Source organism: Bacidia gigantensis (assembly GCF_019456465.1).
Source record: "Bacidia gigantensis strain McMullin 20006 chromosome Unknown contig_245, whole genome shotgun sequence".
Taxonomy (NCBI): domain Eukaryota; kingdom Fungi; phylum Ascomycota; class Lecanoromycetes; order Lecanorales; family Ramalinaceae; genus Bacidia; species Bacidia gigantensis.
In genome coordinates, this window is record NW_025408601.1 from 1459761 (window position 1) to 1474174 (window position 14414).

Sequence of the window (14414 nt, forward strand, 5' to 3'; positions counted from 1 at the left end):
CTTACATGTTTGCTCGAACAATCTACAGGTTCTTGGTTAAGCAAGGATTCATGTATTACGGGTTGAGCACTGTTTTTAAGCTCAAAATATTGAGCTCAAATTACGATACCTGATGGCAATCTAAAACAATTGCAGGCAACCAACATCTTCATGGCGCCGCAAAACGGCAATGTTCCCTCCTTCGACGAGATTATACAGCGAGGTACGTACTGATCCTGACTCAAGGCGAAAGAAGTGCCGCTTAAACTAGCAAAGATCGTGAAGACCGAGAACGTAAGAAAAATCAAGAGCTCGCAAATCAGCTTTTAGGGCAAGGTAGAAAAGAAAAGAATTCGCAAAGCAGCAGTCGCAGGCTTGGTTCTGGTCCGAGCCTGGCAAGTCGAGTCGGAATCGTAAAGGTAAATGGACGCATCGTGGTGCTCCCTTTCGTTTTTTGATCTTGCCGTGACAGCCATCCCAACGGTCCAACTCCAACGCAGCTCGGACACACAATGATCTCGACCCCCAACGAGGTAGTAGCTTCAAGAGCCTAGAAGATGGACGAGCGAGGCTTTCGCGGCCGCCTCTGGCGAATCCAATGTCTGAGAAAGCGAAGACGGACATGCTATCCGAAGCACTCGTCGCAAAAGGCGCAACAAATCAAGGTCGCATCAGACCGGCAGACACCGAAATCAGCATCAGAGGCGCCGCTGGACCTTACGTGGTCATCGCGAGTAACTTCGCACCAGGAACAACAGCTGCGGATATAGAATCGGCTATGGTACCAAGTGGTGGAGAGCTACAAGGCTGTAGAATTATTACGGCGTCTCCGACTGTGATGGCCGAGATGCTATTCAGTGAAAAGCAAAGTGCAGAAAGTGTAATTGGGACATTCAATAACAAAAAAGTCCGTATAAAGCCTTTCGTCGAGACTCACTGCGATGCTAATTTACAAAGGCGGATGGCCGAATGTTGCACGTTTACATGAAGTCTGGCGGTCCTACGCCCACAGCCAATGGGTCACTTCCCCGAAAAACAGAGAAAGAGCAAACTGCAAGCACTATAGATCTTACACAAAGTGATCCTCCATCAGCTTATGACCGTCAAAGAGAGCAGTCAGATCGGAGTCGAAGAAGAGCAGAGCCAGCTATTCAAGACGGCCGGTACGGTTTTGGGAACAAGGCAGATCAGATGGAAGTCGACCAGCAGGAACCTCCCATGGCTCCTCGCACAGAAGAGGAACAACGACAAGTTCGTCGTGAATCTTATCAGGATGATCGCTACAGCCGAGGACGAGATCAGCGGTACGGAGGGCCACCAAGGGATTATGCAAGAGACAGAAATGGTTATTACGGGGGAAGGTGGGAGAATGCTCGATCAAGGAATGATCGCCATCTCTATAGTGATGGGCTAAACCCCCGGCAACATGGATACCGGTGACGAGTAATGGCTTTCAGGTACGAGTGACAAGATCCCTCCGAAATTTTCCTGAGAAGTCCCTATCTAGGGTAGATGCTTCTATAGAGGAAGTCGTCTTCAGTGAAGGGATCTGAAGGACTACTACCTTTCAATCGACAGCATTTGAAGATGTCTTCATGAATGACAATAGCCAGCGCTATGTGACCGGAGCTCATATAGTTCCCAATTTGGCACATTAGGAGCCGAAATAGGCTTGAAAAATCATGTTCGAGTGATCTATGTCCAATTTTATCTGCATCGGGACTTCAGAAAGCCCATGTAATCAATACATAATCAAAGAATTCCATGATCGAAATCTTTGTCCCAGCCGCTCCCTACGAAAGTACAATGCTTCACCTTCCCCAACTCCCCAACCATTAACGCCAACAGTATTCCTTGAGCAGAAGAATGACGGCTGTCGCTCCATCAGATAAATTGCAGGCGCCCAGTGTGCATTCAGATGATAACGAGTTGGACGAGGATGCGATCATAGCTTCACTCGCAGTACTACAGGAACTACACATTGCCGTAAGTTCATGGCTCTATTATCTTATCCTCACGACTAGCCTCTTGCTCCATCATTGGCGTCTAAGAAGCGCATATCAATGACTGTCATCGACATAGCTTCGCAACCTTCGCCAATCCCTTCCCTCACTCGTCAATTCAGTCCTCCCTCTTTCAACGCCAGAACAACTTTACATTAATTTCCAAGGAGAAGCAAAAGGTGTAGGAAAACAAATTCGGACTCTCTCACAACTAGTCCGCGAAGAAGGATACAAAGCAGCTCTAGATAGAGCAAATAAAAGCAGGCAAGCTGATCCGGAGGATATCGGTTGCTGGAGGGTTGACGCACATTCCGACTGGCTTGATTTGACCCAGGATGGTCAAGATGGAAGAAAAGGAACAAGGTCCTTGGAGTTGCGAGGGAAAAGCTCCGGTGCAGAGAAGAATGAGGATCTAAAGCAGGTAGTTGATGCTTTCAAGAGCCGGCACGAGGGATTTGACATCCATGCGGATGGAGAGGATGGCCCCGTGCAGATGACACTACCTCGGCCGTCAGGTATGCGGTTTTTAATCCAGCAGACGGTAGGGAGGGACGGGAGAATCAAATACGCCATCGAGACGGAGATGAGGACGGGAATGGAGCGAGACACAGGCGAGGCAGTTGGGAAATGGTCTGAAGGGGAAGATTTGAGCTATATTCTGGTAATCTTACTGGGACGTGACCTCCTCTACGGAAAGCTAATGGTCCATAGGAAATGATTGCTTCGTACCAAGATGTCACAAAGCGGCAGTGTGACAAGTGCTCACGATTGATCGATCGCAACGGTAACCTCCCATTCGTCAGGACTAAAAAGCAGAAGAAGAAGCCTGCTGAAGAGGGCGGTGATCAGTGGCAAGCTCTACATGTATCATGTACCTAATGACATGCAAGGCAAGTGCACTTTATTCCCTTGAAGCTCATCAGACTCGGTGAGCTTTCGCTCATGCTGTCTGGAGCAGCAGTCAATTTTCCTGTGTCATGTCCATCACGTCTTTGAGCTATTTTCAGGTCATCTTGTAAGAAGTTCGCTTTTCCTGCTCGTGTTGGGTATCTTTTCCTTTCCCGATGATCCTATTAGGAATGACGCCTTTCCCCAGAAAGAAGAGAAATTGCTGTATTTTGTATAGTCAGTTAAGGTCATATTTCGCTTGGATTCAACGATGTATCTTCAGATATCTTCTAAGATCTAATATTCCTCTCATTCACTGAAAGCCTTCATCTCACGCTGACTTTTCGCCTGTTAAGAACAAATTCGAATGACTTAATATCGTGAAGACTATCTTTCATGTGGCCTTGGGTAGAGAGGGTTCGTTCAACAAACGTTACCCTGTGGTCATTCGCCACCAGGATAACGGTTTGTTTTTGAGTTCCATATGCACCTTTCAGAGCATTCGAGTCTGCTTTAACTTCCGATTTCTCAACAGACAGTTGTGTATTAGTCTTGGCTGCCGCTAGGTCTTCAGCACTTGCTTGTTTGGTGGTCTCACCGCCCATTGCAGGAATGAAAATGCTTTTTCTAAGCTCTTTCACCTGACTTTGCCAGTCTTTGCTTGTTCCGAATCGTGGAAGGGTGTCGTGGCTCAGTATTTGAAATAGGGAATGGAGAAGCTCGTCCTTTGATCCTTTGGCAGTTTCATGTTCGTTGATCATTTCACCTACTAGCTTCTCTCCTTCAGTGACTTTCACCCAAGAGCGATCACTTATCACGGCATTGCTAAGCCCTATGGTCTCATCTCTTTGCTTCACGATCCAAGAAATTCCATGCACATCAGGCGTACGGTTCGATATAACAGCAAGTGGCTCTCCGATCTTACCACAAATGAGGCTAAAGCCTCCAATACCTTTCAGACCGTCTCCTTCCACGAGAGACGTTACAAAATCCTCCGTACTTTCATCGCTGTCGCGAGGCTGTGTCAGAAACGCAGTGACTAAACCGCCGCGAGATCTCGCTTCAGGCTTAATCTCGCCTTCTTCACGAAAATTTGTCAAAACGGCTACGCGACCTTCCTTTGTGATGCCTAGCCAGGTACCTTGCTCCGCGCGCAGAAGATCACGCCCGGCCAGAACATTGGAATTGGGAGCATCCCACCAGTCGGCGATCTTCGTAGGACGGTCAAGGAACTCCTAGACCGGGTTCAGCAGAAGGAATCAAGTAACCGGATAATGTGTATTCATACATCACGATTGTTGATCAAAATCAAAGCATACTCGGGATGGGCTGTGGAGATGATGGCAATGCACATGTTTTGTTCCACGATGATGAATAGGCTTACGGCTCACCAAATTACGCACGTAAGATCTACAAGCAAATAGTGACTGAGAACGACGAGCGGGGCTTTGTCAGTAGATAGGAGAGTAGAATGGGATTGTGATCTGGAGTGAAACCACTTCAGCTCAATCTTCAAGACATGTCACGCTTCTCAGCCGGGCAACCATTGCAACCAGACCAAAGGGACATGCGATTCGCGTCAGGCGCTTTGCGCGCGTATTTGGACCTTATCTTATCGCTGCTATCGATTATCCTGCAGCATTGTCATCATCCCGTCTGTTATCCCCTCAGTCTTCCGTCGTTGCCCTTCTGTCCCACTTCAAGCTCAACTATACTTCTGATTTCTCTGAGCTTAAGAGTGGTAAGAATCATCATTCGTTTCTTCTTGGGCGTCTCATTGATTTCACCGACTCCACCATGTTCGACATAATACCTAATCTCTTAACGTAAGTACCAGGCTGCACCGCATGTCTCAGCGATGGACACATATTGACCACCTCGCTACCGTAGATCGATCATCACAGTACTTTTCCCAGTGTTTGCCTCCTACAAGGCTCTACGGACGTCCGATCCAGCTCAATTGACACCCTGGCTCATGTACTGGGTTGTTTTGTCCCTCTTCATCCTCGTTGACTTCTGGATCGGATGGTTGACTTACTATCTCCCCTTCTATGCTTGGATCCGTCTTTTCGTGTTGTCATACCTCGTCCTTCCGCAGGTTCAAGGTGCCAAAACGCTATACCAGAGCTACATACATCGATTTTTTAGGAAATATGAGCTAGAAATAGAGCACTCCATCACCTCTATGCATGAAAGAGCTGTCGCGGCTGGGTTGGGGGCCCTGAAGAAGTTTATCAGTTATGTCAAGGAGAATGTACTTGGTATAGAGACTAAGTCGCCCCCGCGCCCCACATCCGAAACCGACAATACCTATGCTCAGAATCTTTTATCAAGGTTCAACCTTCCAAGTGCAAGGCAAGGCCTAGCAGCGCCTGCGGGAGACATATATAGCCTTCTCTCCTCGGCTTTGGGCACAATTTCATCGTCTTCCAGTCCCTCGTCAAGAGAAGCGCAAGTTGAGAATTTGTCCCGCTCGGGCACGCTCGTACCTCAGGGTATCACAAGAATATCAGAACAGAGGAAGTTTTTGACTCAGCGGAAGGAGCAGATGATGGTGCTTGTCGCTGCACTGGATAAGCAAAACAGCGATCTGGGTACTGAAGAAGTGATAGAGCGTGATGTAGACAGGAGGCTAGCCGGAGTCCAGCTAGGAGAAAGCCTCAAGACGAGCAAAAGCGAGGCTGAGTTCGAAGAGATTAGGAGCGACGAGCCCAGCAGTCAGCAGTCGCCGACAAAGAGTAATAGCTGGAATCTTTGGAACTGGAGCAGTGGAGCTAGCGCCAAGGCCACTGGGGTAGATACTGGCGCTGGGAGGTGAGAATTGGTAACGATATGTGGACGATACTACATATCATCACATCATCATCATGATGCATACCAAATTTAGATAAAGCCTTCATCATCTCGTCGCGATCTCCTCGTAGTTTCCACTGTCCTTTCCCTTGATGTAAACTTTAGGCTGGCATTCCAGGGTCGCATCTCGCTTCCATCGGACGCCTGTGATGTGGGAAGCTGATGGAATCAGTTCCAAATTGCACGACTATTGGCCATCGGATCTAAAAGATATCGCAGTGCCCATATGGGAAGCGCGCCTCGGGGCCTTCAGTATTGGATACGGGGCCTCGAAGTGAATGGGCTCATGAGTTCGGCTCGGCTAGAAGAGGTTGGTAGGCTTTGGGTCCTGGAATGAGGACGGGAGGGCAACTCATCGTCCTTCATGCACGGCCAATTCCACCAATCCTTCAATTACTTCATCGAGCAGCGGTCTGGATTGCAAAGCCGTCATCCATTCTGACGGAATAGCTTCAAGGCCATAGTATGCCCCAGCCAACCCTCCGTAGACTGCTCCAACAGTATCAGCATCATCACCCAAGTTGACGACCTTCAAGGCACCGTCTCGAAAGCTATCAGTCGAGAGGAAAGCCCACAAAGCTGCCTCGAGTGTATGCACTACGTATCCCGATGATAGAATCTCAGATTCTGGAATCTGGGCCATACTCCCATGCTCCCGAGACTTGTCGACGATAGATTTTAGCTGCGGCATCTCGAACTTGTACCCCATGAGGAAAGAATCCAGAGCAGTGTGGTCAGCCTGAACTGCGTCTTGTAGGATCAATTGAATCATTCGGACGTAAAATTGACATGCTTCAATGCAGATCGTGTGGGGATGAGTAATTCGACTTGCTTGAGCTGCGTTCTTCCGCAACACATCCTCGCTTTCTCTGAAGTAGACCAGACCAATTGGTGCAGTGCGCATCAAGCTTCCGTTTCCGCAGCTGTGCACTTTGAACAGTACCTCATCTATCTGCCTTTGCCCATAGTCATCTGATTCTCCATTCCTGAAGGTCTCTTCCCATAGAGCCAGCGCAACCCTCGTTGCGTTCCCAACGTCGAAAGCCTCTCCAGCCTTGCTGCTCAGATAGCCATCCCTTATCCACTTTATATACCGGCTTACTTGGTCCCTCGCATCAAGTCGCCCTTGCTTCTCCACCAGGGACTTTGCCAAGCACAGGGTCATCGAGGTATCATCGGTCCACGAGCCAGGAGGCAGGTCGAAATGAGCAATGTACCGCATCTTCGTCACCGGTGGAAAGCTCCCTCGTCGTTTGAATTCGACGGGTGCGCCCAGAGCATCCACACAAGCGATGCCATACAAACAGCCGCGGATTCGGGATGCAAGGGAGGGATTCTGAGCTTGGGCAGACATCGTCCTTAAGAAAGGTATTGGGTACTTGCTATCGGCGAGTGCGTTGCGAATGCTAAGCCAGACGGAGGCCGTTTTAGTCTCCCGGCACCAGAGACACTCTACCTTGACAATTGGTGACGCGCAGTCTCCTGGTCATCCAGCAAATTGTGCGATTATCTGCCCGATACAATGTATAGCATCAAGCATGCTGTAGTGGTAATCTCAGTGCCCCGGTCTTCCTGACGACTTCGGTGCCATGGCTCGGTTGCAGCTGCCCCGCTTTGCGGAGTTGGATTATTAATGGAGAGGCCTGCGAAGGCTGCGAAGGGTTTAGCTTGTTGGTATGCTTCAATATATCGCTTTGTTTGGCAAAGTGCCGAGGGCGAGGGGCGGAACAATCGTCCTGATTCCTAAAGCTCGATTTGCCGTGGCTAGGAAATGCACACATACCGACGTCCGTATCTTGTAATTGAGTCCGGCTAGCCGGCTACTTGCATTTCCGACGCTCCTCTTCTTTGCATACAAGAAGACCGTGCCGTGTTGTTTATTGTCTACTTCTACCATCTCGAAATCACGCTCCTCCCTCTGATTCCATACACTCTTCAGATCGAACTTTCATAATGGCAGACACACACAACATTGTCATCCTAGGCGCGTCTTATGGTGGTATTGGCGTGGCCAATGGCATTTCCAAAGCTATCACTTCCCTCAAGTCGCAGACAGAGAAGACATACAAGATTACCCTTATCGCAAACAGCACGCACTTCTGGTACTCGGTCGGTGCGCCGAGAGCCATGCTGAAACCCTATCCAAAGTCCAACGACGATAGCTTCTTCCCTATCTCCAAATTCGTCGAGCAGCAACCAGCAGGACAGGTAGAATTCATACACGCCGAGATAACCGACTTAGACACCTCCAGTCGCGAGGTCTACTACAAAACCAAGGACGCAAATGAAGACATTTCAGCCACCGCCTCATCTCTCCACTTCGACACCCTAGTCATCGCCCTCGGTTCCAAAGGTGCCAGTCCCCTATACAGCCTTCAAGGCAGCCATGTCACCACCCTCAAAGCCTATGAAGACATCCAATCGCGCCTCCCATCCGCAAAATCTGTCATAGTCGTCGGCGGCGGCTCCGCAGGCGTTGAAACAGCAGGAGAACTTGGTGACCTCCACGGCAGCAACTCTTCATCCCCTAAAGACATCACCATCTTTTCGGGGAGCTCACGCCTTCTGACCGGTCTCCGTCCCGCCATCGGCACACGTGCAGAGGAAATGCTGAACGCCCAAGGCGTGAAAGCTGTGCATGATGATCTCAAGCTGCAGAGCTCCAAGAGACTGCCTGATGGGCGGGAAGAAGCTGTTTTCTCCGACGGCTCTACACGCACGGTCGATATCTTGATCGTGGCTACTGGTCGTTCGCCCGCTTCGTCTTTCCTGCCAAAGTCATTACTTGATGCCAGTGGCAAAGTGAAGACCGACGATTTCACACGGATCCCTGGCGTTGATTCCGCGTATGCATTGGGTGATATTGCTTCCATTTCACCTGGAGGTTTAGTAGCCATGATGACGATGGTTGGGACTACGTATGGAAACGTGATTGCGGAATTGAGTGGGAAGGGCAAAGGTAAGGGGTGGAAACCGTTGACAACGAAGGAGATGCAGCTTGTGCCTGTAGGTCCAAATGGAGGCGTTGGCGCAGCCTTCGGATGGTGGTTGCCAAGTTTCGCTGTGAAGATGATCAAGTCAAAGACCTTTATGTTTGATAGGGCCGAGAAGTGGGCTTTGGGTCAGGCGACGTGATGGGTACCGCTGTTCTTGTTTGAGGGGTATAGGATCGCTTCAAGAAGAAGCATTATGTGCGATCTGATGTAGAGCTTGAGCAGCGCACTGACTGTATGATAACATTCGATAATCGACGGCTGAAAGTGCAGCTGAATTTGACTATCAAGGGAGTCCTTCTAATCGAATTTCATGCGCTCACAAAACTCGCTTGACCGGATTACATCTTCCTCTTCACGAGCCCCTTAAAGAAGTCAAAGCTATTGCTGTCACTCTGCAACTGAAATCTCTTTCCAGTTGCACGATCATTCTGCCCCAGCTCTTCAGCCACCAACAGTCCCCAATCGCTTGAGATTCCCTTGATGCGTGCTCGAGCACCACCTTCAGTCTCCAAAGTGACCACTTGGTCACTATGCAGCCAATACTTGTAGTAAGTCTCTTCCAGATCCTTATTAAATCCAGTAACGGTGAAAGCCTTGTATAAATTCGAGAATGTGACAAGTATGCGAGCTAGTAATTTTTCGAGGACGAATGGCACTGGAGGGTTGAGAGCATTAAGACTTGTGGTTGGTGCTGCATTAGTGGTATTTAGGCCAATACCCACGACAGCTAGGAACTCGGAAGAGTCGTAATGAGAGTTTACGAGGATGCCGCCAATTTTGACGTATTGCTCTGAGAATCGGTCGAGAGCATCTGCCACGTTAGGACAAGCGTTGACTGATCCAAAAGATACTCACAGATATCATTAGGCCATTTCAACTTGAGCGGCAGAGTTTCGAATCCGGGTTCGTATGTCTTGACACCTTCGACGATGGCGATGGCTGCAATGTATTGTAGGAAGATAACAGGTGCCTTTGCAAGCAGGGACGTAGGATGGCGGATCACAGTAGAAAACATCAAGGAGCCGGCGGGAGACAACCAAACATTCGAGCCTCTACCACGTCCTGCGATTTGAGAGGTCGCTGTCGCGGTGAAGCCAGTGGGCAAACGGCGCAGCAAGGCGGTATTCCTTTGTAATTCAGCCTGCTACGCTCGTATCGGAGGGGAAATCAAGCTTACTTTTCCAGTAAGGTATTGGTGCTAGTGACGACCTCTCCATACAAAAGACTGTTTCCAAATATGCCTTCTATTTCTGCGTCCCCACTGTAGTCTTGCAGACTTGCATAAAAAGTTGAGTGATTGAAGTAGGGGGTTTCTTTAGATTTTGGGATGGTCTCGTCATGTATAACAATATGCTTGAGTACTCTGTTATAGTCAGGAATTCTATCATCATCGGAGCGAGCTTCGTCAGCCTCTGAGGTATCTTCTTCTGGTAGGGCGTCTTTCAAGTCTACAAGAGACCAAGCAGAAGGCTTCTCGAAGAAAAAGGTGTCATTCTCCCCTTTCATATGTTTGAAGCCTCCTTCATCGATAATGACCTCTGATAGTGAAGAGACTACCTGAGAAGTTGCGGCAGGTAAAGCAGACGAAAGATGGAGTCGAGAGAGAGGGGGTATCGTTTTATCTTCCTGGCTGACTTCCAGTCCAAGCTTTGATAAGCAAGCCTTCAAGAAATCTATCCTCTTTCCATCGTCTCGTTTCAATGCTTCAATGATCTGGTCATACCCAGGAATTTTGGCATGCCCAAGATTGGCTGCGGCAAATCTATACAGTCTCAGTAGCCTCACGAGACACGCCCGAGTACAGGGGCACATACTCAGGATGCGTGGATGACAGCACAGCGCCACCGTTGCTAACATTGCAATACAATGCTGACGCTTTGCCATTGCCAGCATCAACCTTCAAAGGCTCTGCATATTCTGCTAATATTTCAACTCCTTTATCATGGAAATCTTTCGCATCGACGAAGACACCACCGCCATTATAATAGGAGCAGAAGACCTCTGGAACCGAGCCTTTTGTGAGGAATGTTTTGGAAACTTTCAACTCCGCAGCTCTCGTGCCAGCTTCGCTATTGTAGGCAAATCCTGGGAATGCAAGGCCGCGGCATATGCCCGGGTAAAACCCAAGCTCACGTTTACCAATGACCTCAAGATTCTTGTTGCCGACCTCGAACTCGCACTGGCCGCTCCCATAATAAGCGCCAGCACAGAAGCCAAGATAGGACCCTCCCCTTTCAACATATTGGCGGATCCGGCGGTTACCTTCGCCATTCAATTGCCGGCAATAGCCAAGATCGGCACCGCCTGGCATTACGAGCAATGCACAAGTACCTGTCCAAGGCTCCTTGAGTACTGCATTCCCATCGATGGGAATGACCGCATAGTTGGAGGACAGAACCCTGCGTAGACTATAAATGCAATGACGGACAGCATCAGTCGTAACACCATTGCCTGGGCTTCAGTGAGCAAAACTTGTAGTGGCTTGCAGGCAAGTTTGCTACCAGAATATACCAGGACATTCATCCTTTTCGTTGCCATTTTCGGACAAAACCTTCAAAATTTAAGCTCTTCTCCAAAAAAGTCACCGCTCAAAACCATCGACATCAAAATGGGCAGCCAAACATCGAAGAAAAATCAGCCAGAAGAGGTTCACAGCAATGAAGACGACGATGAATTAGATGAGTGGTAGTAGCTGGTGGCCAATTATCCGAATGAAAACCTTGTACTTACGGTTGCAGGGACAAAAGAATCTTCAGCACAGGCTGCTCGAGTAGGCAATCGACTAGCTAATTATACTCGAGACGCTGAGTTTTGTTAGGAGAGCAGACAAAGATGAATGATTGCTACTTTGATAAGAAGGATTGGAGAGCATGTAAAGGAGAGGTAAGTCGTTACGGCGCTTGATAAATGTTCGCCGACCTAAGCGCAACTCTTGATGCTCCGATCGCTAGAAACTGTTCTCCAAGCTGATTACCTATGTGTTATTGCAGATGGAGCTTTTTCGTCAATGTTGGGAGAGACATGGAAACGATAAACGGACGGAGACGAAAGATGTCTAGGCAATTTGTTCAGACAGTCAACAAGACGTGTGAATATCCTAGCAACTGCTGAGCGACAGGAGCATTGATATTGGTAGCAGCTAGACACATGAAGCGACAAGAATTAGAATCTGGTTCACTTAGCCTTCTCAGCTCCATGCTCGAGACCGCATCTCCTGTAATCAGAGCTCGACCAATTTTCCTTCAGCCCTACGATCCTTGGCAATGTTGTATTTTCGAACGCCCGACGGGCCCTGAGCTGCAAAGCGTTCATATGCATTTGCACAGTACAATCTTCCATGGCTAACCTTACATTTAGAAAGGCATCTTGGTGCCTGAGAACATCAAGATTATCAAGGCTGTTCTCAGTATCTTTTGACCCTGCGCTACCACAGCGCAGCCAGTTACACCGTCTTCCCTCGCCACCTTCACAGTCCCAAGCAGCATTCGCCACATTACAGCCTGCTACAACGCGACGTGACGTTCCAAGATCATACAGACATTCTGAAGCTCGTCGAAGCCTTGCGACGACACGAGTCAGCCATCAGCAGCAAGCTGCAGTGATAAATTCTAATAAGAATCCTCTTCATCCTCAGCCCCTTCAAAATCCAGAGCCAATAAAACCACAGGCAGAGAACTTAAGTGAGGGTCTTAACGATAGAACGCTAGACTTGAATGACCAAGGAAGTCAAGTCGATTGGACGCGATCTTTTCAGGGGCTTTCAACTGAAGCCTTCTCACCAGAAGCAGCCAAGACACTTCTTGCGCCCATTAACTCAGACGATGTTGAAATCAAAATGGACGGAATCATATATCTGCCCGAGATCAAATACAGGCGCATACTGAATAAGGCTTTTGGGCCGGGTGGATGGGGTTTAGCTCCAAGAGGCGAGACTATTGTGACGCAGAAGGCTGTCACAAGGGAGTATGCACTAGTGGTGCTTGGAAGGTATACTGGATTCATCCTTCTCTCTGTCAATCTGCATTCTGACATCGATCATAGGCTGGTGTCCATCGCGCGTGGAGAACAGGACTACTTTTCGCCGGAAGGTATCCCAAGGGCCGTCGAAGGTTGCAAATCTACCGCTCTAAGAAGATGCTGCAAAGATCTTGGTATTGCGAGTGAGCTGTGGGACCCGAGATTTATTAGAAAATTTATGGCAGAACATGCGAAGGAGGTCTTTGCTGAACATATGATCTCCAAGAAGCGGAGAAAGATATACCTGAGGAAAGATGAAAAAGTGGGATACCCATACACGGAAGCCAAATAGAGTCGCAATTACACAAGGAATGGGACACTGGCAATACCCCAGACAACAGCGTGCCTTTTGTGGATACCGAGTGTACAACAGCAGGTTCATTTCATTAAGGTTGCTCCCAGAAGTGCCACTCTATACCAATCACTTTGTCAATTAGTGGCGTTAATAGTCATAGAACCCTTTTCCACATTTCTTTCCAACCCAGCCAGCGTCGACCATCTTCTTCAAAAGCACGGCAGGGCGGTATTTGCTGTCGCCGGTCTCAGTATGCAAGACATTCATGATGGCTAGACAAGTGTCGATGCCGATGAAATCTGCTAATTGCAGCGGCCCCATGGGAACATTTGTCCCATTCTTCATGATATTGTCGATATCCTCTTTGCTACCAACACCGGTCTCCAGACATATGATAGCTTCATTGATGTAAGGCATCAATATTCTATTCGCCAGAAATCCGGGGGAGTCTGCAGATTGAGATGGGATCTTTCCCATGCGTTTACAGAACTCAATTGCGGTCTCCAATGTTTCTCTGCTGGTTTGGAGTCCGCTGATGACCTCTACGCCTTTCTGTACTGGTACCGGATTCATGAAGTGTGTACTTATGACTCGAGAAGCTACACTCAGATCTGCAGGATTTCCTTCGGGAGTTGTTGATGCTGCAATTTTAGTGACTGAAATTGACGACGTGTTGGTGGAGAGAATGGCATGAGGAGGTGCCACTTTCGCTAATTCGGAAAATATGGTGGTCTTGAGGGAGAGCACTTCAGGAACAGCTTCAATTATGAAATCGGCATTGGAAAGGTCGGACATAGAAGTTGTGGGTTCGAGGAGTGATCGAGCCATATCGGCCTCGTCTTTCGTGATACGTGACTTTGATACATCCTTCTCAAGCAGCTTATCTAGCTCGTTTGTCAGCAGTGCTCGACATCATGCAGAGGTTACATTTTGACCTGCGAACTTCAATCCCTTATCCAGAGAAGCTGGTGAATTATCGACGAGCGTAACTGGCACCTGTGCTTTTTGTGCAGCGACTAGAGCTATTCCCAAACCCTTGACTCTGTTGTCAACCATTGGATGATGGTCGGCCGAATTTGTTTGTACACAAACGTACCATTTGACCTGCCCCAACGACACCAAGTCTCTTTACCTCCGCAGGCGCTGCCAGCTTGGGACTCGAGCTCAATGATCGTCGCGGAGATTTGCTCACCAAATTTGCCACCGGCCGAAGTATGCTTGATGGTGAAGCCATGTATTTGGCGATAATGAGCTTTCTCAAGCGATATCAGACTAGAGTCTCTCGTTGCACCTAATTAGACCCGTAATGCCAACGACGTCATGCCTCGGCCAAAAACACGTGACCCGAGACGCGTTTACGCGTCGAAGATTTACTTTAGTTCA

The 14414-nt window shown here is 48.6% G+C and overlaps 9 protein-coding genes across 9 annotated transcripts; 5 read left to right on the plus strand and 4 right to left on the minus strand.

The window, feature by feature from the left end:
- Positions 1 to 150: 150 nt before the first annotated feature.
- KY384_005510 (uncharacterized protein) lies at positions 151 to 1419 on the plus strand (the record flags this gene model as incomplete). Its single annotated transcript, XM_044814010.1, has 3 exons — positions 151 to 202; positions 480 to 886; positions 937 to 1419. 3 exons carry the CDS (start codon positions 151 to 153, stop codon positions 1417 to 1419), a joined length of 942 nt encoding a protein of 313 aa, XP_044669311.1.
- A 426-nt stretch (positions 1420 to 1845) lies between these two features.
- On the plus strand, positions 1846 to 2861 carry KY384_005511 (uncharacterized protein; the record flags this gene model as incomplete). The annotated part of the gene is made up of 3 exons (XM_044814011.1): positions 1846 to 1965; positions 2062 to 2643; positions 2694 to 2861. The coding sequence occupies 3 exons, from the start codon at positions 1846 to 1848 to the stop codon at positions 2859 to 2861; spliced, it is 870 nt and encodes a 289-aa protein (XP_044669312.1).
- Positions 2862 to 3196: 335 nt separating this feature from the next.
- Positions 3197 to 4224, minus strand: KY384_005512 (uncharacterized protein; the record flags this gene model as incomplete). Its single annotated transcript, XM_044814012.1, has 2 exons — positions 3197 to 4105; positions 4159 to 4224. 2 exons carry the CDS (start codon positions 4222 to 4224, stop codon positions 3197 to 3199), a joined length of 975 nt encoding a protein of 324 aa, XP_044669313.1.
- Positions 4225 to 4667: 443 nt separating this feature from the next.
- KY384_005513 (uncharacterized protein) lies at positions 4668 to 5688 on the plus strand (the record flags this gene model as incomplete). Its single annotated transcript, XM_044814013.1, has 2 exons — positions 4668 to 4696; positions 4761 to 5688. The coding sequence occupies 2 exons, from the start codon at positions 4668 to 4670 to the stop codon at positions 5686 to 5688; spliced, it is 957 nt and encodes a 318-aa protein (XP_044669314.1).
- A 387-nt stretch (positions 5689 to 6075) lies between these two features.
- Positions 6076 to 7077, minus strand: KY384_005514 (uncharacterized protein; the record flags this gene model as incomplete). The annotated part of the gene is made up of 1 exon (XM_044814014.1): positions 6076 to 7077. One exon carries the CDS (start codon positions 7075 to 7077, stop codon positions 6076 to 6078), a length of 1002 nt encoding a protein of 333 aa, XP_044669315.1.
- Positions 7078 to 7676: 599 nt separating this feature from the next.
- On the plus strand, positions 7677 to 8858 carry KY384_005515 (uncharacterized protein; the record flags this gene model as incomplete). The annotated part of the gene is made up of 1 exon (XM_044814015.1): positions 7677 to 8858. The coding sequence occupies one exon, from the start codon at positions 7677 to 7679 to the stop codon at positions 8856 to 8858; it is 1182 nt and encodes a 393-aa protein (XP_044669316.1).
- Positions 8859 to 9057: 199 nt separating this feature from the next.
- Positions 9058 to 11030, minus strand: KY384_005516 (uncharacterized protein; the record flags this gene model as incomplete). The annotated part of the gene is made up of 4 exons (XM_044814016.1): positions 9058 to 9530; positions 9575 to 9846; positions 9897 to 10481; positions 10534 to 11030. 4 exons carry the CDS (start codon positions 11028 to 11030, stop codon positions 9058 to 9060), a joined length of 1827 nt encoding a protein of 608 aa, XP_044669317.1.
- Positions 11031 to 11327: 297 nt separating this feature from the next.
- KY384_005517 (uncharacterized protein) lies at positions 11328 to 13028 on the plus strand (the record flags this gene model as incomplete). Its single annotated transcript, XM_044814017.1, has 5 exons — positions 11328 to 11404; positions 11458 to 11489; positions 11538 to 11602; positions 12162 to 12706; positions 12761 to 13028. 5 exons carry the CDS (start codon positions 11328 to 11330, stop codon positions 13026 to 13028), a joined length of 987 nt encoding a protein of 328 aa, XP_044669318.1.
- Positions 13029 to 13178: 150 nt separating this feature from the next.
- Positions 13179 to 14265, minus strand: KY384_005518 (uncharacterized protein; the record flags this gene model as incomplete). Its single annotated transcript, XM_044814018.1, has 3 exons — positions 13179 to 13915; positions 13967 to 14066; positions 14128 to 14265. 3 exons carry the CDS (start codon positions 14263 to 14265, stop codon positions 13179 to 13181), a joined length of 975 nt encoding a protein of 324 aa, XP_044669319.1.
- Between the last annotated feature and the right edge of the window lie 149 nt (positions 14266 to 14414).